This window comes from Girardinichthys multiradiatus, chromosome 21 (genome assembly GCF_021462225.1).
Source record: "Girardinichthys multiradiatus isolate DD_20200921_A chromosome 21, DD_fGirMul_XY1, whole genome shotgun sequence".
NCBI classification, from domain to species: Eukaryota; Metazoa; Chordata; class Actinopteri; order Cyprinodontiformes; family Goodeidae; genus Girardinichthys; species Girardinichthys multiradiatus.
The window spans coordinates 16,675,204-16,702,428 of record NC_061813.1 but is presented as its reverse complement, the minus strand read 5'-3'; the positions used below and the strand labels follow the sequence as shown (position 1 = coordinate 16,702,428).

The following is a 27,225-nucleotide window of genomic DNA, read 5'->3' as shown; positions in this document are numbered from 1 at the left end:
TGGTCTCTGTACAAGCGGAGCAGGAGTTTGGTTCGCATTGCCGGCACTAAGTCGGACCTGCTCCCGGAGCATGTTGGACTCCGGCCCTTTGTCACCAGTCCTGTTCATAACTTTTATGGACAGGATTTCTAGGTGCAGCCAAGGGTTGGAGGGGGTCTGGTTTGGGGACCAGTGGATTTCGTCTCTTCTTTTTGCAGATGACGTGGTCCTGCTGGCCCCCTCTAGCCAAGACCTACAGCATGTGCTGAGTTGGTTTGCAGCCGAGTGTGAAGCGGCTGGGATGAAGATCAGCTCCTCCAAGTCTGAGGCCATGGTTCTCGACTGGAAAAGGGTGGCTTGTCCTCTTCATGTTGGAGCGGAGTTCCTGCCTCCAGTGGAGGAGTTTAAGTATCTCAGGGTCTTGTTCACAAGTGAGGGACTAATGGAGCAGGAGATCGACAGACGGATTGTTGCGGCTGCCGCAGTGATGGTGGCACTGTGCCAGTCCATTGTGGTGAAGAGAGAGCTGAGCCGAAAAGCCTAACTCTCGATTTACCGGTCAGTCTACGTTCCTACCCTCACCTATGGCCATGAACTTTGGGTCATGACTGAAAGAACGAGATCCGGATACAAGCGGCTGAAATTAACTTCCTCCGTAGGGTGGCCGGGCTCAGAGTAGAGCCGCTGCTCCTCCACATCGAGAGGAGCCAGTTGAGGTGGCTCAGGCATCTATACCGGATGCCTCTTGGACGCCTTCTTCGGGAGGTGTTACAGGCACGTCTCACCGGGAGGAGGCCCAGGACACGTTGGAGGGACTAAGTCCCTTGGCTGACCTGGGAACGCCTTGGGCTCTCCCCGGAGGAGTTGGAGGAGGTGTCTGGGGAGAGGGACGTCTGGGTGTCTCTGCTGAGTCTGCTGCCCCCGCGACCCGGTCCCGGAAGAAGCAGAAGCCGACGAGTACGAGTATTTTGATGCTATAATATGCAATGCTAAAATACAGTCTCATTTTAAAATTTTAAATCAGATGAAACGGATTTACCTATTATCATCTTGCTTTTGTATGGAAAAATAGTCTGAAATACCCATACACATGTCTTTCAAATTCAAACAAGGCAACAATTTGAAGCACTGTTAACACAGAAATAGATCAACAAGGAACAGAAAGCTTCTCCACATTTTTGCAACAATTGGGAGCATTGAAACATAAAAACAGACTTGTCATTTTTAAAAACTAATATTGACTGAACGGCTCCCCAACATGACTCCGGATACTTTCATTGTTGAAGACAAGTTACCCTGCAAAATATTAACACGTAAGTAGGGTTTTCAGCACCTGCAGTTTCTTAGAGAACCTCTGTCCATCAACCCCCATGATGAATTTCTGCAGAGCTTTGAAAGTGTATTTCCACTCTGGGGGGTAGCTGAGATTGAGTGCATAAACTAAAGCAAACAGCATTGCAACTGCTCCATTACCCAGCTCAATGAGGACTTGTACCCCCTCCACACCCACATCCTCTGGACCATCGTCACGTTCTGCACCTTCTCTGCGAATCACAAATACTCTGAAGACAGTCTCCATTTCAGCTTGACCGTTGTCAACATCAGAGTCCTGAAAAAAGTAAATCAGAATCAGCTTTATTGCCAAGTTCGTACATACAAACAAGGAATTTGACTCCGGTACACTTTGCTCTTTGGTTTTGTTTTTGCATTACAGAATATACATATTTACAATTTACAATATACACATATATAATAAGAAGGTGCATTTGCAACATCTGTATGCTGTTGTTTTGTACTCTATTCAATGTTCAACAGAGAAACAGCCTGGGGGAAGAAACTGTCTCTGTAGCGGCAGCCTGAAGGTAAAGCTCTGAACAGTTTATAAAAACATAAATATCATATGTTAGGGTTAATTAATGATTATATATGTTTTAACTTTAATAGAAGTGAAGCTTGCTGTTCAGAGTGATTATATCTTATATGTACAAGAGCTGCAAGATAGAGACAGGATGTTCTAGAACATTCTGTCAGTGCAGCTGTTTCTAATCAATATGAGTGTGCATCTCTCCCTGTTTTGTGCTTGGAACATTCTGTAACCAGGGCCTCTTCTCTTATGAATAAAAGGCAGAGAGAGCAGGGGCTGTTTCAGAGTGTGGTGTGGAGGCTTGTAACTGAGCAGCCTCTGAGACACTCTCACCTGCAGGTTAAAATGAACTAACTTCTCTGTGTCTTTCTTTGTGCAGAATTGTGAAAGTGTTTGGTGTTTAAACCTAACATAAATGGTCCTTCGAGCCGGAGACCAAGACGCTTGACGATCCCAGTGGGTGAGTGAGATTCCAGACAAATCTGTGGCCACAGTACTAATACCCTTTCCGGGACTGGTCCCTCCCTGACAGGCTGGGGTCTGACGGCTGACGGTACTCCCGAGGACACAGAGAACCAGTGAGTAGGTCTTTCATTTAAAAGGAATGAGTGATGAAATGCAAATGACCTAAAATAGTACAGTATAGAGAAACCCTGACAATTCTAGACACTATCAGGTGAACTAAAATAAACAGTTAAATTCCGCAGGAGGGTAGACTCCCTTAGTTGAAATAGACTAATTAAACTCTACACAGGACGGCGGAGTCCTCTGTTGAACTAAAATAGACAGTTAAATTCCGCAGGAGGGTAGACTCCCTTAGTTGAAATAGACTAATTAAACTCTACACAGGACGGCGGAGTCCTCTGTTATGTTTTTGTGAAAGTAATTACAGTAAGAGTAAAACGCGTAAAAAAGTGTGACTGAAAAACGTGTGGAAGAGTGAATGGAATCGTAATGACCATTAGGTCCTTACTTTTCATATAAACTGAAAACAGATAGTAAATGGTGAGCCTTTGTGGATGCTTGTAGGCAAGAAAATCCCACCTGAACAGGGTTGAAGTGGATTTTACCACAACTGACTTCTTGATCACCATCCTGTTTTCAAAAACATAAATCCAGTATTTAGAATACACCAGGTATTAAAAAACATACTGGATCTAAATCTAGTTCAAAATGGGAAAGGGGCAAAGTAAAGAGAAACAAAGTAAACTAATTGACTTAGAAGGGGAGGTAAAGTTTATGGAGAACTATGTAAAAGGAGCAGGTATGATCTGTCATAGATGGAATAAAAAATAAAAAACATGGGTTTTTGGGCAAATTAGATACAAAGGATGTCTTAAAATTACAAGGGGATCTAAAATTAGCAATAATGAAAACTAAAAAGAGAAAAATAACAAAGAACAATGGGGAAGAACAGAGAAAAAGCTCTGATTTAACAGAAATATGTACACGATGGCATAAAAATACGGATTTTCAGGTAACTTAATTATCACTGAAATCCTAAAACTACACGGGGATCTTAAACTGGAGATTATGCATTTAAAAGATTCAAGAGACAATAAAAAACCTTGCCAGATTATAATTTCAAAGGGGACTTTTCAGTCCCTGAGTGCTCACAGTTGATAAACAGATTAAACAAAAAGATGAATTAAAAAAAAAAACAACAATAAGAGCAGCTTTTAACTGACAGCCATAATACTGAGGCCTTAAGAAAAGCACAGAAAAAAAAAAAAACTTTCAGCTTAACTGAAAACAAATAAAGGGGGGCGGACTGCCACCCATCCCAGTTTAGAATACCAAGGTAGCCCCAAATTATAAAGACTAAGAGGTGGTTTTAGAGGACGTGGTAAAAGAAGTTAAAAGAGGAGGTGACAATGTGGACAACATGGAAACTGTCCAACTGGACAACCCAGTGAACAATGACTAGAGAAGAGAGAACAGAATGTTGTTAAAGAAGTAATCTGAGAGTAAAAGATTTTGTAGGCAAGCATTAGTGAGAAACAGGTGCTTTAAAAATCATTCTATGGTGTTATACTACCAACAATATCATGATAAAATGCAAAAGATTCATTTTACAGGGAAATAATTCCATATTTGGCTCAGATTGTGTGCATTCTTGATTTTTCCTCTTTGAGAGAAGTTAAATTTCAGCTCTGTGAAACGACCTTGACAAAGAGATGCAGCTGCCTGAAAACAAAGATAAAACTTCTGCAAACAGCAGAAGCCTGTCTCTGCTGAAAGGTCTGAAAAAAAATTGTAACTCTACCCTGCATGTGTCAAACTCAAGGTCCGCGGGCCAAAACCGGACCCCAGAAGTTTAGTGATTCTCTAGAAGTAGAGCCTTTTAATATGGTGATTGTGTGCTTGAATGTTATTTTGTCAATCAATAAGCAGTTTTGTTTACATTCTGCCACAATCTGCCTTTTGAAAATGTTTTGAATCTTGCTCTTTATGTATAAAAAAAAGAAAAGAAAGAAAAGAAAAATTGGCTAAAGTCTGCAGACATAAAATGAACCTGGATTGAAGCTCTAACTAAGTTTATTTAATCTGAGATCTTCTCCAAATGCAACAGTATATGTCAGTCTACATGAGATACTAACAACTTCACCTACTGATATAATATAAAGATGTGAGTGAATATGTGAAACAAACAATGATGAAAGTTTTTCAACAGGTGATGCTCATCCAGGAGGAAGACAGTGTTCCTAGGAAATGCAGCTCATTCATTAACAATCATTTTTCCTCCTATAGGTGGACGTTTTGCTGATTAATCATAGGCTGGATCTATGAAACATTATGTGCACAGAACAAATGACCAAGGTTCTGACTGACTTATGAACCTCACTGACCTGACAATGATAACATGACACCCAACAGATAACACCTTTAAGGTGGATCCACTAAGACCACCTTATTGATTCTTGGTGAATAAAAAAAAAAAAGAATTGAAGCGTTCAAAACAGACCTTGTGGAAACAAAAGGGGTTATGAGGAAACAATGTGCATTTTAAGAATAATAGAAGTCAAATTATGTTCAAATCTTTGCAAATAAAAATTACTCTGACAGAGAAATAAGTAAGTAGTGTGTGAATGTGTGTGAATGGGAATGACTGATTTCATTGTAATGCATCTTTGAGGGACATTAAAAGCGCTAATAAAGGTCTGATGTTCTGATGATCTTTGCCAAATTTATATCTTAATAAGGTTTCCAGAATCTTTTCCGAAAAATCATATAAAGATAGCAAAGGTTCTACCTGTATTAAAAATACTGATAACTATAGGAAAGTTCATAGATCTGTCTTCAATTTTTCCTAATTCTTTTACAAACAGGTTATTTAAACTTTCATGTGGCCAAATGTCTGTGTTTGACTTTCTGTTTTTGTGAAATAAATGTCTGTTTCATGTTATGTAAAAATTAGAGTCCTCAACATACCATAATAATATTAGGTCAGTTCTCTATGGTAAAACAAAAAGATTTTAACAGATGTTTAGACTTTTTCCAGTCAGGTTCAAAATGATTGAATTAGACTCAAACTTAACATAAGATTAAATTAACCTTAACAGAATTACTGGACTGGACTGAAATAGAGAAAACTTGAGTTAATTGAAACAAACTTTAGTTACTTGAACTAAATACAAAGCTGACTGAAACTGTATGTTGTATCTATAAAACTGGGTAAAACAAACTAAGATTATAAGATATAATATGCCCTTCATTTTTTGTGTTCATCAGTGAGTGAGTTTTTATTTTTTATTTTTAATAAGAACTAAACCAAACATTATCTGAAGAAATAGCAAAAAGCCGAAAAGACTTAAAAGATACCCCTCTGACAGATGGAGAAACATTATTTGTAGACGGGTCTTCCAAAAAAGATGAGAAAGGTAAAACAAAAACCGGATATGCTGTAGTAACTCTTGATAAAGTACTGAAAGCAGAAGCACTCCCTTCACACTACTCAGCGCAAGCTGCTGAGTTAGTAGCCTTAACTGAAGCATGCAAATTAATGACAGGAAAAAGTGCAACAATATACACTGATAGTCAGTATGCATATGCAACAACGCATACTTTTGCACAACATTGGAAAAATAGGGGTATGATTACCTCCACTGGAAAACCTGTAACACATGCAGCACTATTAACAGAGCTATTGCAAGCAGTCCAACTGCCAAAAAAGCTTGCAATATGCAAATGTGCGGCACACACCACAGGAACAGACACTGTGCAGAAAATAAACCTATCCTACCAAAAAACCTATACAAATGGGCAGCAATTTCGAGTCATGGAGTTTCTCATGTCTCGAGAGGAGGAATGGTAGGATTAGTGAACAAAATATACACAACATATGGATTTAACTCTTATTCAAAAAATTTTTGTAGAACATGTTTGATCTGTGCTAAACACAATGCACAAGGGAACTTCAGACCAAAAAGGGGACTAAAATAAGTTTCTTAATAGCAGTGTTTATTCTAACCATCATAATTTGTGTTGTGGTCATAGCATTGTGGTATCTGCTGTAGCATTGTGACTTTTCAACAAACCTACAGAGGAAAGTCCGGCTACAAAGGGAATTGTAATTATAGTTTACAATTGTCTCAAACCGGTGAAGATCTCCACAACTCTGTTTAAAGGTGCTTAGGAAAGGTTCCAATCTATAAGTAAGATGTACACCCCCACACACAAGAAAATAGTGCTAGTAGCTGGAATAATCTCAGTGGTAATTGTAGGAGCTATTTTACTATGGGAACGTTTTTACGAAGAAAGAAAAGATTTGAGTAAAAGACAAATAAATGTTAATTCCTGCCCAAATGATGTAAGCATCAGAACCACAAAACTATGTGTACCAGTACAGAAAACCACTACAGTAAAAATACCCTGGGGAACGCTTGGAACAGCACGTGATGGCACAAATGAACAAGCCTCAATGTATAAGAAATGGGAGTGGTATTTGACCTATGGAGATGTGCAATGGTGGAGTTGGAAATACTTAGTAGCAGAAACAGGACAGGACTGGTCTGATTGGTCCACAGGTCCAGCAATTAAATGGAGAAGACAATTGACCCTGATAAAAGATGGAGGAGGTCTAACCTTGACTGTGATCTCCCCCAACAACACGGGATGTACAGACTTTGTGGCGGCACCATATGTAGATTCTAGCCAAGGCCAATATTACTGGCAGATTCAAATATGCGTTAAAAACATTACTGAGCCACTTGCGGTAATACGGCATGATGCAGCCACACCTGAAAACAAAACAAACAAATGGCATATGGGGCTAAAACTATTAGTGGAGTTCAAGACAGAACCAGTAACCCCAGATGACTGGTTCAAAATATCTACAGGAATATCTAAAATAGATAACAACTGGCTTTTAATGGCAGAACAGGCTGCCCAGGCAGCAAAAACAGATTGTGTAGTATGCATGGGAGCCAGACCACTGTTACAGGTGGTCCCCTCAACGTTGACAGAAAAATGCTTAGTAGAAGTAATGAACAGCACAAGACTCTCAACAAACTGTACTATGTGGGATAAGATTTATCCTTTGACTACCGCCGAAAAACAAAAACCGATGTTTTCAAATAAGGTTGCTCCAGGAAATTTTTCCTGTATAAACCGAACAGGTGTGGGATCAAACATAAGCAGACTCAATAAAGATCAATGTCACTCCATCATAGCAGTAGGTGTCAGCTTTAAACCTAAAGCACGCAGCGACATCTGGTGGTGGTGTGGAGACGATAAACTGTATGACAGGTTGCCATACAACACAACTGGTTTGTGTGCATCAGTGTCATTAATATTTCCCGTGTCTGTCATTCCACTCTCAGTGGCAGAGTTGTTGGGAACAGTAGCCAGTATATTTCCACATACCTGGAAAAGTAGAGTAAAAAGATCAGGATGGAGTAAAGACGACCCTACTTATATAGATAGCATAGGAATACCAAGAGGAGTTCCTGATGAATATAAATTAGCAGATCAAGTAGCAGCAGGTTTTGAATCCACCATATGCTGGTGGTGCACAATAAATAAAAATGTTGACAGAATAAATTACATCCATTACAATGTGCAACGACTAGGAAATAAAACTGAAGAAGGATTCTCAGCCATCCATGAACAATTGTCAGCTACCTCTTTAATGGCTTTCCAAAATAGAATTGCTGTCGATATGCTCTTAGCTGAAAAAGGTGGAGTATGTTCAATATTTGGGCATCAATGTTGTACATTTATTCCAAATAACACCGCAGCTGATGGGAGCCTCACCAAGGCCCTGGAGGGCCTTAGGTCACTTAACAGCAAAATGAAAGATCATTCTGGAGTTGACACCACAATGTGGGATGGGTTTGGAGAAATGTTTGGTAAATATAAACAATTAGTGTTGTCTATCCTTATGTCAATAGCAGTCTTTGCAGCTATTCTCACATTGTGTGGATGTTGCTGTATTCCGTGTATAAGAGCTTTGTGCACTCGCATAATAACCTCTGCTATTCAGCCAGTCAAAACAGAAATGTCAGAGATGTATGCCCTCCTGAGACCTGAGGAGACAGAAGGAGCCAGTGATGATGATGATGATGACCAGGAAGAAGAAGAGACTTCTCTGCATTTCCCTGATCTGTATCCTGACCCTAACGACAATTAGTTGTATACAGTAAACTTAAAGACCTCCTGCTACTTTTTTAATGACATGTACAGATAAAACACACCATGATGTCTTAACTGAAAATCTGAGAAGAAAAGGTTAATGATTGATGTATCAAGTGTTTAAAACATTTATAAAGAGGAGGAAAATGTTAGGGTTAATTAATGATTATATATGTTTTAACTTTAATAGAAGTGAAGCTTGCTGTTCAGAGTGATTATATCTTATATGTACAAGAGCTGCAAGATAGAGACAGGATGTTCTAGAACATTCTGTCAGTGCAGCTGTTTCTAATCAATATGAGTGTGCATCTCTCCCTGTTTTGTGCTTGGAACATTCTGTAACCAGGGCCTCTTCTCTTATGAATAAAAGGCAGAGAGAGCAGGGGCTGTTTCAGAGTGTGGTGTGGAGGCTTGTAACTGAGCAGCCTCTGAGACACTCTCACCTGCAGGTTAAAATGAACTAACTTCTCTGTGTCTTTCTTTGTGCAGAATTGTGAAAGTGTTTGGTGTTTAAACCTAACATCATATATTAAACAATGGATTTTTTTTTTTTGCTTCAAGGGACAAATGACTAATGCAAAACATCTATTTAATGAACATAATGTGTACCTATAATTACATTTTCTTTTGTAAGATGTAAATATAAGGAAAATTATACATTTAAATGTATAAATTATATACCATGTGTTATTTCACCACTTTCTCTGGGTCTTCGTTCAGGTAGACCAACAGCGCCTGATGGAGGCACTCTCTTTTCACATCAATGTTGTCAGTCTGAGTATGTGGGCCGCACAAAGTACGCCAGGAAACAAAAACATGAGGAAAACCGTTTTAACCAACAGGGAGATTAAATGTTACACACTTAATGCCACATTAAACAAAGGAAACATTTTTTTTCCAAATGTAACCTATTTCATCTTTATCAATCAATTTTATGATATATGAATTTGCAATATTGTATTGCAAATTTGCTTATATGCAGGTTGTATGCCAAGTTTCAAACTGCTGCTAAAGCAAGCTGTAACCTGTGTGTGTGTTCAACAAGTAAAATCAAAAATGTACCTGTCCAACAATTCCTGGGAGGTTTTTTTTTGTAAGCAGTGTTGGGCAAGCTACTTAAAAAAATATAGTGAGCCAAGCTACTCGTTACTCTATCGAGAGAGCATAAGAATAGTGAACCACTAATCACAGCAGATATTTAAGTGGTGGTGGAACATGGTTGATTTAAACTTTTCACACTTCTTAAAACACAGTCTTATCATTTGAGTCGCACATGTCTCACGCTAGATATATGAAGGAGGGGTAGTGGAAACCCTCTCCAAATCTGGTAGAGTATGGTACTGGCAGTGGAAAGTCACTAAGTGGCACACAGCCTAGATTGCTAACAGAATAAGTTATTTGACTTTACTACCAAAACTTAGAATTATAATCAAATCATTTTTCATACAGTGACAAAGTTCCCCCTCTTTCCAAATTGTCTTACTTCTCCCCATCACATTTCCTCTTAAAATGTCAACTTTACAGTGATGCATTTGGCAGTTTGTCCACTTTGTTTTACCTGGATCAGGGGCATCAGGATGATCTTGACCTTTCTTCCCTCAGCACCACCCTTCTTGCCAAAAAACTTGAGCAGTTTTGATGATTGAGCATCCAGCTCAGGGAACTTTTGCAGCAAACCAAAAACTTTTCATGTCATCCTTACATATATTTATACACTCAGGCCTGTCACTGGCAGATGACCCCCTTTTCTGGGACACTTTTGTGAAGTAATGGAAGTTGAGGTGAATGGCTCCACACACTTGGTCTTGAATTTCTGTGATGACCAGAGAGAGAGCAATCAATGACAGTAAAGGAGAGATCTATTCAGAGAGAGAGAGAGAAAGCCAAAATGTCAAGTTATTGCAGCAAATTTTACCTCCTCGTGCCATGAACTGAAAACAACCAGTGGAAACTCAGAAAATGAATAATTACTATTAGTTTATGTCTATGTTTGTACATCTATTAATATTTGTAAGATTTACTTCTCTCACTCACTAAAATTAGTTGAGAAGATGAATTTATAAAAACAAAATGTATTGTGTAATTTAGACCAGAGATTGATCAAATGTAGGACAGAGATAGACAGAAAGAGAGTAACACACACACACACACACACACACACACATATATATATATATATATATATATATATATATATATATATATATAAAAGAGAGTGAGAGAGAGTGACCACTCACTAGTGGCTATATAAACAAACACTTGAAACTTTTGTTGCACTACTATCTTTTTGTTGCACTACTATCTTTTTTTGTCAAAAATAAAAAAGGATAATAATCAGAGATACCCTGAGTGTATGTTGTCTGGCCATTTAAATAACTCTGCCTCTAATCTTAAGTCTTGCACAGACTAGGACACCCAGCCTCTCCCCTTGCAGTCACAGCATGCTCAAAGAAAAGGAGAACATCAAAATACAAGTCATTTTAGTATTTTGATCATGACTAATCATAATTAATCACACAGTAATATTGTTATTAACTAGTTACAAAAATCTAATAGTTTGACAGCCACACTAAATACACATACAAACACTATACTAACTCTGGTTAATCATAATTAATCACAAATTAATCACACATCTTTATCTGCTCCAAACATTTTAAAATTCCTATTATTAAATTAAAGTTTAAAGGTAAATTATAGATTAAACTACACGATGGATGGAGAATTATGACCACCAGTCAAAATGTATTTAAATAAACCCAATATTATCTAATTGAAAACAAAAATTAGATGTCAATAAATTAAACCATATTCCTGACTTTAAAATACAGTGAGGTTGTTTCAGAGATTCGTGGCAACAAGAAGATTCGAGTGATTCTATAATTATGGGTATATTTCCGATAATGAAGAGGAAAAAAAAATCACAGGGTTGTTTCGCTTGAAATTCTATGTTTCAATAGTATAAACTCATAGATTGTGCTAAATTCAATAATTGACATGCTTACGCTCTAACTGTTTTTTTAGATATTTAAATGAAAACAAACATCTACATCATTTTGTTAACCCTGTTACAGGCAAAAGTGATATGTGTGTGTTAAACCGGACTAGCTAATGCTAATACTACGCTAAGCACACGTGGAATATATCACACTACGAAAATACTCGGTGACGAAATTAATCGTTCAAAATCATAGAGCTGACAATAAAATGTTATGTTATTTATTTTAGAAGTCGATGGACGGTAAATGACTTACCTTACTGCCTTCCACAACTTGTCCGCCTTGTTTTGCTCTTCCTTCTTCTGCACCTTCCCGAAGTAAAGATTGTAATAGCACTCCCTGCTCGCACACTACTGCCACCTTCCGTTCTGGAGTTGTACACGCCATTTGATATCTTACCCAAAAAGCATTAGGTTCTGTTGGCATAACTGAATTTAATAAACCTTAACCGTAAGTTATTCCACATCATGCAAAAATAACATTACTTAATGACGTTCAACCACAAAACATGACTACATATGGCAGAAGCAACATGTTACACTTAGATTAATTTAGCACACACCCAATCTGGCTTAACCATAACGATGTTGAAATCATGCAAATAAGTTTTAAATCAAAAGTAATTTAGACAATGTTAAATCAGTTACATGTTTAAAAAGTCAATACAATCTTTAAAGGTACACATTTTTAAAATTTATATTCTCCATAATAAGGGTGGGGTGAGTATGAGCACATACAGCCACTACCAGGTAGTGCAGCTTTAATGTATACAGGTCCTTCTCAAAATATTAGCATATTGTGATAAAGTTAATTATTTTCCATAATGTAATGATGAAAATTTAACATTCATATATTTTAGATTCATTGCACACTAACTGAAATATTTCAGGTCTTTTATTGTCTTAATACGGATGATTGTGGCATACAGCTCATGAAAACCCAAAATTCCTATCTCACAAAATTAGCATATTTCATCCGACCACAAAAAGAAAAGTGTTTTTAATACAAAAAACTTCAACCTTCAAATAATCATGTACAGTTATGCACTCAATACTTGGTTGGGAATCCTTTTGCAGAAATGACTGCTTCAATGCGGCGTGGCATGGAGGCAATCAGCCTGTGGCACTGCTGAGGTTTATGGAGGCCCAGGATGCTTCGATAGCGGCCTTTAGCTCATCCAGAGTGTTGGGTCTTGAGTCTCTCAAAGTTCTCTTCACAATATCCCACAGATTCTCTATGGGGTTCAGGTCAGGAGAGTTGGCAGGCCAATTGAGCACAGTGATACCATGGTCAGTAAACCATTTACCAGTGGTTTTGGCACTGTGAGCAGGTGCCAGGTCGTGCTGAAAAATGAAATCTTCATCTCCATAAAGCTTTTCAGCAAATGGAAGCATGAAGTGCTCCAAAATCTCCTGATAGCTAGCTGCATTGACCCTGCCCTTGATAAAACACAGTGGACCAACACCAGCAGCTGACACGGCACCCCAGACCATCACTGACTGTGGGTACTTGACACTGGACTTCTGGCATTTTGGCATTTCCTTCTCCCCAGTCTTCCTCCAGACTCTGGCACCTTGATTTCCGAATGACATGCAGAATTTGCTTTCATCCGAAAAAAAGTACTTTGTACCACTGAGCAACAGTCCAGTGCTGCTTCTCTGTAGCCCAGGTCAGGCGCTTCTGCCGCTGTTTCTGGTTCAAAAGTGGCTTGACCTGGGGAATGTGGCACCTGTAGCCCATTTCCTGCACACGCCTGTGCACGGTGGCTCTGGATGTTTCTACTCCAGACTCAGTCCACTGCTTCCGCAGGTCCCCCAAGGTCTAGAATCGGCCCTTCTCCACAATCTTCCTCAGGGTCCGGTCACCTCTTCTCGTTGTGCAGCGTTTTCTGCCACACTTTTTCCTTCCCACAGACTTCCCACTGAGGTGCCTTGATACAGCACTCTGGGAACAGCCTATTCGTTCAGAAATTTCTTTCTGTGTCTTACCCTCTTGCTTGAGGGTGTCAATAGTGGCCTTCTGGACAGCAGTCAGGTCGGCAGTCTTACCCATGATTGGGGTTTTGAGTGATGAACCAGGCTGGGAGTTTTAAAGGCCTCAGGAATCTTTTGCAGGTGTTTAGAGTTAACTCGTTGATTCAGATGATTAGGTTCATAGCTCGTTTAGAGACCCTTTTAATGAACTTTTATGGAAAATAATGAACTTTATCACAATATGCTAATATTTTGAGAAGGACCTGTAATATATGGGAGACGCAGGGACACCAGAGAAACAAAACTATAAATAAACCAAAGGGAAAATAGATCTAAAGATAAACACTAACTCACAACAGAGCCGGATTAACCATAAGGGCAACTGGGCAATTGCCCAGGGGCCCACGGCCTCTAAGGGGCCCAGGTTAGTGAGGGCACAAGCAAAATGTCTGGTTTTCTCCTGCTTGATGTTAAACTTTCCGCAGGAGCCCTTGCGCTGCATAGAGAGACGCTCCCTGTGACAGTGAGCATGAGTTGAGACCCTCTCCTCATTGGTCAGTCCACATACATGAGGCGGGTCAAAGGTGAAGCGGATCAATGTGCACTGAGCGGGTTGTGTGACGTCAAGCGCCGCTATACAACTCAAGAAGTTCAGACATGGAGAAAAAGCTAAGTGAGAGTGTGAAACGGAAATTAAAAAAGGAGAAGGACATCAAAAACGCAGAAAATGTAAAGTATATACCGAAAATAGGTAATTTCTTCATTCACGACTGTTTTATTAAGTCAGCTTCTGTCAACGAGAACAACTCAGCTAGCCAGGACTTTTCTTCACCGCCGGCGCTAGCTTACTTTACAGCCCGGAGAACGAAGAGCCGGCAGCATCTTCAAACAGTGGCCCAGATTCTGCTGCGAGTGTGACCATTGAGGGAAGCGGTGATGGCGGGCCTCCAGTCTTACCGCCACCTGAGCCGCTCGTTGAGTCTAGTAGCAGTCCCTGCATCTCAACGCCTATACTCCCTGGTGATCCTGCACTGTGGGGGGCTATTACGGAGTGGTTCCAGGAAGAGGCGATTTACCGAGGGCCTGCAGCTTTCCAGAACTGGGTGCCAAATGTCCTGTATCAGTAAGGGAGTCCGGACTAGGTAGTAGGACACGCTCCCTGACCACCGATATGCTTCATTGCTGGCTCCAAAACAACCAAATTGTGCCAAGGGAATGTCTGCTTTACTCCCCTTCAACTGGATCAGTTTATTGCTATGCCTGCAAACTCCTGTCATCCCAATAGGATGCATTTATCAGCGGATTCTGGGATTGAAAACATCCAGAGAGGGTTAGTGATCATGAAAAGAGTGCAGAACATAAACAAAACATGCTGTCTTTATTGCAAAGGTCTAAATATGCATGCAGAGTGGACGCTTCTCTTGCCCGTCAGTGTGAGACCGAACAGCAGTACTGGAAAGAAGTCCTTAGACGTGTGGTTGCTGTTATTACATTTCTGGGAGCAAGAGGACTGCCCTTTCGAGGCGACAACGAACTGCTGGGCTCCGCACACAATGGGAACTATTTGGGGTTACTTGAACTGATCGCGGAGTTTGACCCCTTTTTAAAGGGGCACCTTACGAAGCATGGTAATAAGGGTAGAGGTAAGCCATCTTACCTGTCATCAACTGTGTGCGAATAATTTATTTCATATTGGGTGACAAAACTAAGCAAGTGATAGCAGAGGAAATCAGACATGCGAAATAGTTCTCTGTAACCGCTGATTCAACACCAGATTTAGCACACGTAGATCAGCTCACATTTGTTTTTCATTTTGTCAGTGCAGATGGCAGAGTAGGGGAAAGATTCATCGGGTTTGAGCCCATTAACAGCCACACAGGTGTAAGCCTAGCTGAATCTGTGATTGAAATGGTGCGAGACTTCGGGTTAGACTTGTCAAACTGTCGTGGCCAAAGTTATGACAATGCTAGCAACATGTCTGGCAAATACAGCGGGCTCCAGGCGCACTTGAAAAAACAAAACCTACTAATTCATTACACACCATTGTTGGAAGTATGATTATTGATTAAGTAATCTTGATCAATAATTATAATTAAAAATCATAATTTGACAAAATCAATTTCTTAACCAAAATCCTCATTTATGAATCGAGACCAGAGATGTTTCTGGTGTTGTAATTGCGGCTCAACGCCTTTGACAATTACAACCGTTAAATACTCCATAATAATTAATAACTATTACCGGAGATGTCACTGTTTAATCGACCGTTTCTGCCGAAACGTGTGGAACTTTAACCTTATCTTGACTGACGAATAACTCTTGCACAAAATAAACACAGAACGCCTTCTGTTTATCTACGTGAATATTTATTGAATCATCTACTCAACATGCAAAGTTCTACATAAAAGGGGTAAATTATCTAACTAAGCAAAATAAAGAAAACAGCAGTGTGTGTGTATTGAATCAACCAGCAGTTATGGCAAAATTGAGAATATGACGAAGGGGTGTGGTGGTGAGTGGAGAGTGGGGGGCGCAGCTCCAACTGTAACTCAGTTATTCTGACTCGTAAAACCTCCCCCAACTCCTGAGCAGACAAAGAGTTATAAAACTTTTGGCGGCAGCTAGCCAGCAGTGAGGTTGGAGACAAAGAAAAATGGGGAATTTCACCATGAGGTTATTTCAGCAGTCCAGTCTCACAGCGCACCTGCGCTGACTCTCAGGTGGTAAAACACGCACAGAGCTGGGAGCGCAGCAGCTTCAGACATCAGCACAGCACATCAAAGTTTCAATAAGCAAGGTTACATGCAGATATCATTCAGAACGCATTAGATTCTAACTAGCGATTGTCATCGCACTACAACCTCTGACCCTGCCCAGGCCTTCTAATAAAGAAATAAAAATAAAGGATGGGTTTTACTTGTGGTTGTCTTCCTTCGAGTGAGGAAAGGTGGGGAGTAAGTTAACCGTGCGTCCACAATTAACTTCAGGAAAAGCGGTCAGTCTTCGTCTTCTGGCCTTCTTGTTAGTGGCCTTGATTTTGAAGATATTATACACCACTTTGCACAGTCAAAGTCCAGAAAAAAGCCAGTGTAAGATGTGTTTCCCAATTAAACGCTATCAAATTTAAATATGCGTTTCTCCATTATTTAGGATTGAAATTGTGTATTTTGCCATTTGTGTTGGGGATAAAAGTTATTAAATGAAAATTGAATGGTGTGAATGTGGTTGCTTATTTATTGAGTATGTTTACTGTATATTACGGTAATATATTTAGTATTTAGCGAGATTATGGTGATCCTGGGGTCCTGATGATGGGGTCCTTGAATAATGTTGCCCAGGGTACAGTGAAGTGTTAATCTGGCCCTGATTCACAAGGAGGAGCAGGGAAGCGAAAACCAAATACAACCAATAATCTAACACAACAACAAGAATGTAAAGGGAAGTAACCAATAACTAAATACAACTACCAGAAAGGAAATAAAGACAGAGAACTATACTAACATAAGGAATCGGGGAGAACAAATAAACATAAAGAACTGAACGGGAGGGAACTCTACTATAGGCAAGGCTGTAGAGAACAACTTATCTAAAGAGAAACAAACCTCTGAGTAAATAATAACTAAATAACTACTTAGGGGCACAAGTGAAGGAAATGTCAGAACACAGTAAAACAGAAGCACATAAATAAATATAGTCACAAAACCAAGAAGCACCAAACATAATTAGGCCACTAAACCAAAAGGAACAGGAACACCTAACTGAAAAAGTAAACAAACACAAAAACCAAAATGGCAGATCCTGACAGTATGTATTGACCAATCAAAGCGCTCCTATCCGTGTGGAAGCGTGCAATTGTTAAAAAAAAAAAAAAATCCACGATTCAGACTCTAAAACAAAATTCCTTATAATAAAGCCTGCAGAGGCTCCCAGTGTCTCTCAAGTAACTTCTTGCTATGCTGAGCTACTGACTGAATAACCATTTTTGTTTAAATACAAGAAGAAAAAAACAGGTAGTGCATTTCATTTTTCTTTTTAGATTATCGATAGCGTTTTTTTTAAGTTCAAAGATGCCTTGTAAAAAAGATGTCTGAGAAGCTCAAAGCAGCCAAAGGTAGCGGATCGTTAACTAGCTCGGTTAGAAAGAGTACAAAGGGTAAGAACCTGTGCTGTTCTGAATGGATCATCTGCACCCCCACTGTAAGCACAGAACATTCAGGCTGCTTTATTTATTATTAGGGCATTTATTGCAGTACACAAAAATGTTGTATTATGCCTTCTGTTTATATTTTTGAACAGTTTGTGTAAAAACTAAATATGTTGGCTGGTCTTGCTCTAATATACACATTTTGCTCATATGGTGGTTTGAAAATCTAAATACATTCCTATGATGAAAGAAGTCCTGCAGAGTGAAATTCTGATCACAATAAAATATATTATACACATATAGATGGTGGGCTGTGCGGTGGGGCAGCTGGTAGCACTGTTGCCTTACAGCAAGAAGGTCCTGGGTTCGATGCCTGGGGTCTTTCTGCATGGAGTTTGCATGTTCTCCCTGTGCATGCGTGGGTTCTCTCCAGGTACTGTGGCTCCCTCCCACAGTCCAAAAACATGCCTGTTAGGTTAATTGGTTTCTCTAAATTGCCCTTAGGTGTGTGTGTGTGAATGAGTGTGTGCTTGGTTGTTTGTGTGTTGCCCTGCGATGGACTGGCGACCCGTCCAGAATGTACCCCACCTCCCGCCCATAGATTGCTGGAGATAGGCACCAGCTTCCCTGCTATCGAAGAAGCGGTATAAAAAATGACTGGCTGACATTTGCATAGTTTGTGCTCTACATTATAGTTTTCCCTAGATTTGATTCAACGATATCAATGTTATCTCAATGTTTACTGCTTTGTGGTACATCATAGTACAATGAACTGTAAAAGCTGTCTGGGATTCTTGCTAATATTCCACCCTAGTATCCGGTTATATGTGCCTATTTTTACTTTAAGCGTCCCTTTAGTGGTCTTTGCATGGCCCTGCTGCATACTGTTAAACTTGCCATATTACCATCTGTTCTGCACCACTGCCTGCACAAAACATGAAGCAACATCTAAAAAGAAACCTCTAAAGACTACCAAAATGGGGTCAAGGACTTAACCTATTAAATTTAAACAAAACATAGAAATGAACCAAAACTCCAGAGTTTCATGAGTTGTATGTGATGAGAAACTCTGATTATGATCATAACTTGCCATTTGTTAGCTGTTGTCACCTGAGATCACTGTTATCACAATCTGTGATACGGCATGTTGTCTGGGTGTAAGAGTGACTCCTAACCAGATTGTGAGATTAAATGTGGCATTTCAGTGTTTGCCCTGGTGTGTTTGCATGTTCCCATCTCAGGTTCTCTATACTTTCTCATTTACATCATGCTTCAGGGGCGATTGACTCCATTTTGTGTCCAACTTCACATCTGCATTAAAAAGCTGTATGGGTGTAAAATGTGTTTCATTAAAACCTCAGCTGATTGTAATCTTCTGAATAAGAAACAAACACAAATTCAAAGATGTCTGCTGTTTAATTTGCATACTTTGTGTTTCTGTTCCTTTTTATTTAGAAAAAGCAAAATCCACAGCATAGCAGACATTTTATTCTACATCTTTTGAACATTTATGTTAAATATTTACATGCCTGGATGCCTCAGTGAAAGAAAATAACTCACTATATGAAATAACAAATACACTGACAGAAATAGAAAAAAAATAAAAATAAATCCTGCCTCTGAGAATAAAAGTAACATTTTAATATTCTCCTTGTGGTTCATGGTGCCTGAACCTCCACCACCCTGTTAACAGCTTTTTCTGTGTCCTGTGGACATGAAATAAAGAGATTATTTATTCATATAGAACAATTTTTTGTGTCATTTCCAGCATACTAGTAATTATTCCAACATTGTAAGCATTGTGCAGTAAAATATTTAGCAAAAACACAGTTTCTCCTAGAAAAAAGGTGGGGCTTCCATTATGATTTTAGGGGATATAGTTGCATCTCAATAAATCAGAATGTTATTGAAAAGTTATTTTTTCTTGCTCTGCTCTCGGTGGAGGACACATGCGTTTTCTTTCCCTCCCTTTTGCCTGCTTCTGCTTCTGCTTTTGTCTGTGTTTTTCTCAGAGCCTCACTTTACATATCTTCCAAACTTGCAAATTATGGATTTGGTCAGCTGGTCTCTCAACGCAATTGATCAAATTTGTTCCACGGGAAGACGGGGTAAAGGAGAACCCTCTTACCCAGCCAGTACAATCTTCTCTGGATACACAATGGATTCCTGGCAACAGTGGAAGATTGTGTGCTTGATTACAATGTGGGTTGATGACGCAGAAGACGTTTATATTTTTGATAACAGGATTTCTGCTTTTTGTAGCCGGCGGTTACCTGACTTATCGAGTGAGTAGCAAAACGTGGGCAGCTGTTCAAAGCATCCCAAAGCTGCCTGCGATGCTGGATGGAATCTGCAGAGCGATCAATGCTCAGACTGAATTGTTAAGAGAGCTAAGCTGCAAGCTGGATACGGTTCTTAAACAGAATCGTAGCCTGGAAGCGGCTTTTGGACTCAGAGGTGAAAGGATTTAATCATGGAAAAGGTTGTTCGCTCCAGAACTGCGGGAATGTCCCAGAAATTTGGATATTTGGATTCGCAATTGAGAGATAACAGTAAAAACTCTTAAAGTGGTTAGAAATCCACACAACTGCTTGAACCAGAACACATATTGTTTTTCTAAATCTGGTGACCCAACATGGCCTTGGCAACTTCTGCTAAGTGGCTATCGACAAAATATCTCCTGGATGTTATGTAAATATGCTGCTCTTTCCCAGCACCCCAAACAGCTGTGACCCAGATAAGACTTTGCAGTCGATTGAGAAAACTTCCATCTCTCTCCTCAAGGACAATGGCGCTCTATCTGTGTTGACGGTCTAATTCTTGCACACAAAATCACAGTTATATATTCACACCCCCAGGATTCCACTGAACTCTTGCAAAATCTTTTCTTCTTGTGTGTTGCTTAGCCCTGCACCTAATTGCGTGATTTCATTACATTTTCATAGATTTTTAGTTTTATCAGAAGGATTACCAGCGAAAACTAAACATTAGTAATAGAAAATTTGGACTATACAGGTCCTTCTCAAAATATTAGCATATTGTGATAAAGTTCATTATTTTCCATAATGTAATGATGAAAATTTAACATTCATATATTTTAGATTCATTGCACACTAACTGAAATATTTCAGGTCTTTTATTGTCTTAATACGGATGATTTTGGCATACAGCTCATGAAAACCCAAAATTCCTATCTCACAAAATTAGCATATTTCATCCGACCAATAAAAGAAAAGTGTTTTTAATACAAAAAACGTCAACCTTCAAATAATCATGTACAGTTATGCACTCAATACTTGGTCGGGAATCCTTTTGCAGAAATGACTGCTTCAATGCGGCGTGGCATGGAGGCAATCAGCCTGTGGCACTGCTGAGGTCTTATGGAGGCGCAGGATGCTTCGATAGCGGCCTTTAGCTCATCCAGAGTGTTGGGTCTTGAGTCTCTCAACGTTCTCTTCACAATATCCCACAGATTCTCTATGGGGTTCAGGTCAGGAGAGTTGGCAGGCCAATTGAGCACAGTGATACCATGGTCAGTAAACCATTTACCAGTGGTTTTGGCACTGTGAGCAGGTGCCAGGTTGTGCTGAAAAATGAAATCTTCATCTCCATAAAGCTTTTCAGCAGATGGAAGCATGAAGTGCTCCAAAATCTCCTGATAGCTAGCTGCATTGACCCTGCCCTTGATAAAACACAGTGGACCAACACCAGCAGCTGACACAGCACCCCAGACCATCACTGACTGTGGGTACTTGACACTGGACTTCTGGCATTTCCTTCTCCCCAGTCTTCCTCCAGACTCTGGTACCTTGATTTCCGAATGACATGCAGAATTTGCTTTCATCCGAAAAAAGTACTTTGGACCACTGAGCAACAGTCCAGTGCTGCTTCTCTGTAGCCCAGGTCAGGCGCTTCTGCCGCTGTTTCTGGATCAAAAGTGGCTTGACCTGGGAATGCGGCACCTGTACCCCATTTCCTGCACACGCCTGTGCACGGTGGCTCTGGATGTTTCTACTCCAGACTCAGTCCACTGCTTCCGCAGGTCCCCCAAGGTCTGGAATCGGCTCTTCTCCACAATCTTCCTCAGGATCCGGTCACCTCTTCTCGTTGTGCAGCGTTTTCTGCCACACTTTTTCCTTCCCACAGACTTCCCACTGAGGTGCCTTGATACAGCACTCTGGGAACAGCCTATTCGTTCAGAAATTTCTTTCTGTGTCTTAGCCTCTTGCTTGAGGGTGTCAATAGTGGCCTTCTGGACAGCAGTCAGGTCGGCAGTCTTACCCATGATTGGGGTTTTGAGTGATGAACCAGGCTGGGAGTTTTAAAGGCCTCAGGAATCTTTTGCAGGTGTTTAGAGTTAACTCGTTGATTCAGATGATTAGGTTCATAGCTCGTTTAGAGACCCTTTTAATTATATGCTAATTTTGTGAGATAGGAATTTTGGGTTTTCATGAGCTGTATGCCAAAATCATCCGTATTAAGACAATAAAAGACCTGAAATATTTCAGTTAGTGTGCAATGAATCTAAAATATATGAATGTTAAATTTTCATCATGACATTATGGAAAATAATGAACTTTATCACAATATGCTAATATTTTGAGAAGGACCTGTAGCTGCTCTTACACCAATGACCCGGCTTTCTTAGATAGACTACAATGGACTGTTATTACTTAGTACAACTTCAGTACCAGTAAAAGTAATATATTATTAGCACCTGAACATGTGAATTAAAGCTGTTTTGTACCAGCGACTTCCCTAGTTAGAAGTGGAATGATGAAACTATCAATATTATCATCTTCTTTTAGCATAAGATGCTTTATTATTAAGAGTGGCTTGGAACCAATTTCTACCACTAAACCCGGAAGGATTATTAATTATTACTCCCAAGGATTATTAGTGTCATTTGATTTGTTTTTCTGTGTTTGATCATTGTAATGTTTTTCCTCATGTACAGCGCTTTGAGTGCCTTGTTGCTGAAAAGCGCTATATTAATAAACTTGATTTGACTTATTTTAGTGAGTGAATTCACTAAGTCAAACCCTATATAGATTAATTACACTCAGACTGATGTTTTCAAGCTTATTTTCTGTTAATTATGATTAAAACTAATAAAAGCACAACATTTAAGATTAAAATATTACATCAGACCAATAATAAACATTTTTAAATTAGAAATTGAAGTGAAGTGTGCTTAAATCCTATTTCAAGGTTAATTTCAAAACCCACTTCTCATCTTACAAATCTCCTCTTCGGAGCAAATTTTCTAATTCTTATTTACCTTTAGTATTCTGCACAGAACCTAAACCCAACTCAACAACTATAAGCCTAAACAAAATAAAGTAAAAGGATTACTTTAAATCTAAAACTGCCACAATTATGAACAATGTCATCTTAGTTATCTTACCTTTGTCATTTTCTTGAAGAATCTAAACCAGCTATAAGTGAAAGAGATTAGATTAATATTACCAAATATTTAACGCCACCATATAACAGGTGTCAGGCAGCAAAGTATCAACTCATAGAAAACTGCCTCACCATTCAAAGATGATGATTGCACTGCAGAGCATTACTAATCCCAGGATCTTCACTGTGATAAAGACACCAACTCCAGACACTAGATGAAAACAGATGTTTAACATGAAATATTAAGAGTTAAATTAAGTTGAAATGTTGTCAGCTCATCTTTGCATGATTCAAGTACCTGAATAAAGACTATCCTTAACTTAAAATAATTTCAGTACATTTTATTCCATTTCGGTGAGTTGTTTAGCTTCTTCAAAATAAAAATCTTACATAGCGCTAAAAACGGAAATCCCTGAAGAATCCGAAAAGAACGGCTGGTCAAGGAGAAGATAAGATCAGGTTATTTATTTGTGTTAATCTTAAATTTTCAAATACATTTATAATATCTGATTACTAAGAGCATTTGCAGCTACACAGTAACACGGCTGTTTGTCATATTGGTCATTTATAAACCTGCCCCACAGATACATTAATGCCTCCATGTTTATTGTTCCTGAACCAGGTGAAGCTGGCAGGAGGCTTGGCTCTGCTGGAGCAGCTCAGCTTCAACCAATTAACATGAAGAATTAATAGTTAAATGGACTCAGTTAAAAAGTTTTTGGAACATCACACCGTGTGGTCTTTACAACTCTAAATACCAGTTATTAATTACCTCCAATACTAACAAGGATCACAGATGATCTCTGATGACCCAGATCATTTGTAGCCACACAGTAAAACTCTCCTCCCTCAGTAACATTGAAGCTGTAAACCTGCCCCACAGATACATTAATGGCTCCATGTTTGCTGTTCCTGAACCAGGTGAAGCTGGAGGGAGGCTTGGCTCTGCTGGAGCAGTTCAGCTTCACCCAGCTACCTGCTGACATCAAACCTGATGGACTGATGGATGCTGAGGTGTTTCTAGGAGCATCTGAGGAAAATGGGACACATTAAGTTTATTGATCAGAAACAGATGAACCATGACGTGCTGACAGGATCACTTACATGAAACACTGAGAGTCACTGCTGTCTCTGCTGTCTTGTTTCCTCCATTCACAGGATATCTGGCAGAACATCTGATGTATCCATCATGTGTGTCTGACAGAGTGATGTTCTCCTGGATTTTAGTTGTAAAGGTTCCATCTGTGTTTTTCTCTGTTTGTCTGTGAGAGTCTTGTTGGAGATTCCAGGTGAGTTCAGGAGGTGAGTGTGGACAGGGAGTCAAAGCTGAGCAGGTTATAGTGACAGACTGATGCTCCTTCAGATCACCACCAGAGATGTTAATGCTGGGACTCCAAGGATAATCTGGGGTTTATACATTAACAGTAAAACACAGTAAATAGTCTGAAATGATTTCACAGTTCACTCTGTCACAACCTTTAACTGTTTAATGCCTCCAGGTGATTGACTTTTTCAACATTTGTTGAGGCTCAGAATTATTGTGAACATCTCACAATAGTGAGGTGTTCTCTGTTTTTATTTAGGGCTTCTGTCCCAATGAGATTAAACATTCATTCATGCTACAACATTTACTGTAGAGTCTATGAAATAGTTGTGTGAAACCTGGCTGTAAATTTGTTCTGAAACTATCAGAAGCACCAAAATAACTAAAGAGTGAGATATATAAAGTATAAAAAACTAAATCTTTCAAACTGATGTTCAAGAAGACTTTGTCTCTTCAGGTTGTGTTTCTCCCTCCTTCCAAACTTACTGACATGTTACCACAAACCACACTGGACTATAAGATCCACTTAAATATACAGTAAATATATAATATACACATAAACTGGTAAAGGGCTTAGTAAGAGATGGTTTTATTACTGGTGGAAACAGTTGCTAATAATCCTTTGAAGTTAATGTCAGGGAGCAGTTAATAAAAGACAAAGCTAGAAAAGTATTTCTGTAACTTTGTGGAGTTGAGTAGAGTAAAACTCTTACCTTCAACTGTTATCTGAAGCGGATCAGAACAAGCTGTTCCCTTGTAGTCACCATTCTCGATTCTGAGGAAGTATTTGCCTGCTTGACTTTTATTTACATCAGAAAACAGAGAGGTGCAGTTTTTCTGACTCAAGTTTCCGGTAATTTCTACTACATTTGTGCTAACCCCATTATTTATGTTATAAATATCATTTCCATCTCTAATCCATGCTCCACGGGTTTCTTTACTACTGTCAAATACTGTGCTTCCTTGTGCAGCTGTGAAGCTACATGGGACGTTCAAGCAAGATCCGCTCAGTGCTGCAGTCGGCTTTGGTGTAGTAATGGTGACGAGCGGTGTACTCCCACCACAACTATTAGCATAAATACCTGTAAAAACAAACTAAAGATGAAAACAATGTGGAGCAAAGTCTTCCTACAGAGAAAGTTCATGATCCACTAACTCCAGTTCAGCTGCAGCATGTTACATGTGGAGCCTTTAAACAATATCAAGATCTAATATTTCAAACTAGAAATAATTCATGTGATGTTTCTAACTGAACGAAGTTGAACAAACAGCTCACCTGGAAGAAAGAAGACACTCAGTAACATGTTGACTGTCAACACGTTCTCAGACAGAGCTGCCATGAGATTCTGATAGTCCTCCTTTATCTCTTAAACTGGAAATATCACGAAAAAAGGTCAGTAAAACAAAACTAAGATACAGTGCCCTGAGAAAGTATTAGACCCCCTTGAACTTTTCAACCTCTTGCCACATTTCAGGCTTCAAACATAAAGATATAAAATTCTCATTCTTTGTGAAGAATCAACAACAAGTGGGACACAATCGTGAAGTGGAATGAAATTTATTGGATGTGTAAAACTTTTTTAACAAAGAAAAAACTGAAAAGTGGTGCGTGCAATATTATTCGGCCCCCTTGCATTAATACTTTGTAGCTCCACCCTTTGCTGCAATTACAGCTGCAAGTCTTGGGGTTTGTCTCCATCAGTTTTGCACATCGAGAGACTGAAATTCTTGCCCATTCTTCCTTGTAAAACAGCTGGAGCTCAGTGAGGTTGGATGGAGAGCGTTCATGAACAGCAGTCTTCAGCTCTTTCCACAGATTCTCGATTGGATTCAGGCCTGGACTTTGACTTGGCCATTCCAACACCTGGATACATTTATTTGTGAACCATTCCATTGTAGATTTGGTTTTATGTTTTGGATCATTGTCTTGTTGGAAGATAAATCTCCGTCCCAGTCTCAGGTCTCTTGCAGACTCTAACAGGTTTTCTTCCAGAATGGTTCTGTATTTGGCCCAATCCATCTTCCCATCAATTTTGACCATCTTCCCTGTCCCTGCTGATGAAAAGCAGGCCCAAACCATGATGCTGCCACCACCATGTTTGACAGTGGGGACGGTGTGTTCAGGGTGATGAGCTGTGTTGCTTTTACGCCAAACATATTGTTTTGCATTGTGGCCAAACAGTTCGATTTTGGTTTCATCTGACCAGAGCATCTTCTTCCATGTTTGGTGTGTCTCCCAGGTGGCTTGTGGCAAACTTTAAACAAGACTTTTTATGGATATCTTTGAAAAATGGCTTTCTTCTTGCCACTCTTCCATAAAGGCCAGATTTGTGCAGTGTACGACTGATTGTTGTCCTATGGACAGACTCTCCCACCTCAGCTGTAGATCTCTGCAGTTCATCCAGAGTGATCATGGGCCTCTTGGCTGCATCTCTGATCAGTCTTCTCCTTGTTCGAGATGAAAGTTTAGAGGGACGGCCGGGTCTTGGTAGATTTGCAGTGGTCTGATACTCCTTCCATTTCAATATGATTGCTTGCACAGAGCTCCTTGAGATGTTTAAAGCTTGGGAAATCTTTTTGTATCCAAATCCAGCTTTAAACTTCTCCACAACAGTATCTCGGACCTGCCTGGTGTGTTCCTTGGTCTTCATGATGCTCTCTGCACTTTGAACAGAACCCTGAGACTATCACAGAGCAGGTGCATTTATACGGAGACTTGATTACACACAGGTGGATTCTATTTATCATCATCAGTCATTTGGGACAACATTGGATCATTCAGAGATCCTCACTGAACTTCTGGACTGAGTTTGCTGCACTGAAAGTAAAGGGGCTGAATAATATTGCACACCCCACTTTTCAGTTTTTTTTTTTTTTTAAGTTTGACACATGCTATGAATTTC

General features: G+C 39.6%; 1 protein-coding gene across 2 annotated transcripts in view; it reads right to left on the bottom strand.

The window, feature by feature from the left end:
* LOC124857667 (sialic acid-binding Ig-like lectin 14) overlaps positions 1-27,225 on the bottom strand; it is a 58,288-nt gene that overhangs the window by 30,574 nt on the left and 489 nt on the right. Inside the window, exons 2-8 of one of the 2 annotated variants that reach the window (XM_047349033.1) lie at positions 25,599-25,694; positions 25,036-25,404; positions 24,103-24,402; positions 23,771-24,028; positions 23,131-23,209; positions 23,000-23,030; positions 19,000-19,298 (exon numbers count right to left, since the gene is read on the bottom strand). In XM_047349033.1, the coding sequence (XP_047204989.1) occupies positions 19,251-19,298; positions 23,000-23,030; positions 23,131-23,209; positions 23,771-24,028; positions 24,103-24,402; positions 25,036-25,404; positions 25,599-25,662 (1,149 nt within the window). In that variant the 5' untranslated portion in view covers positions 25,663-25,694 and the 3' untranslated portion in view covers positions 19,000-19,250. Of the gene's footprint in view, positions 1-18,999; positions 19,299-22,999; positions 23,031-23,130; positions 23,210-23,770; positions 24,029-24,102; positions 24,403-25,035; positions 25,405-25,598; positions 25,695-27,225 lie in introns of those variants that run through there. The other variant, XM_047349031.1, reaches the window with a different exon arrangement.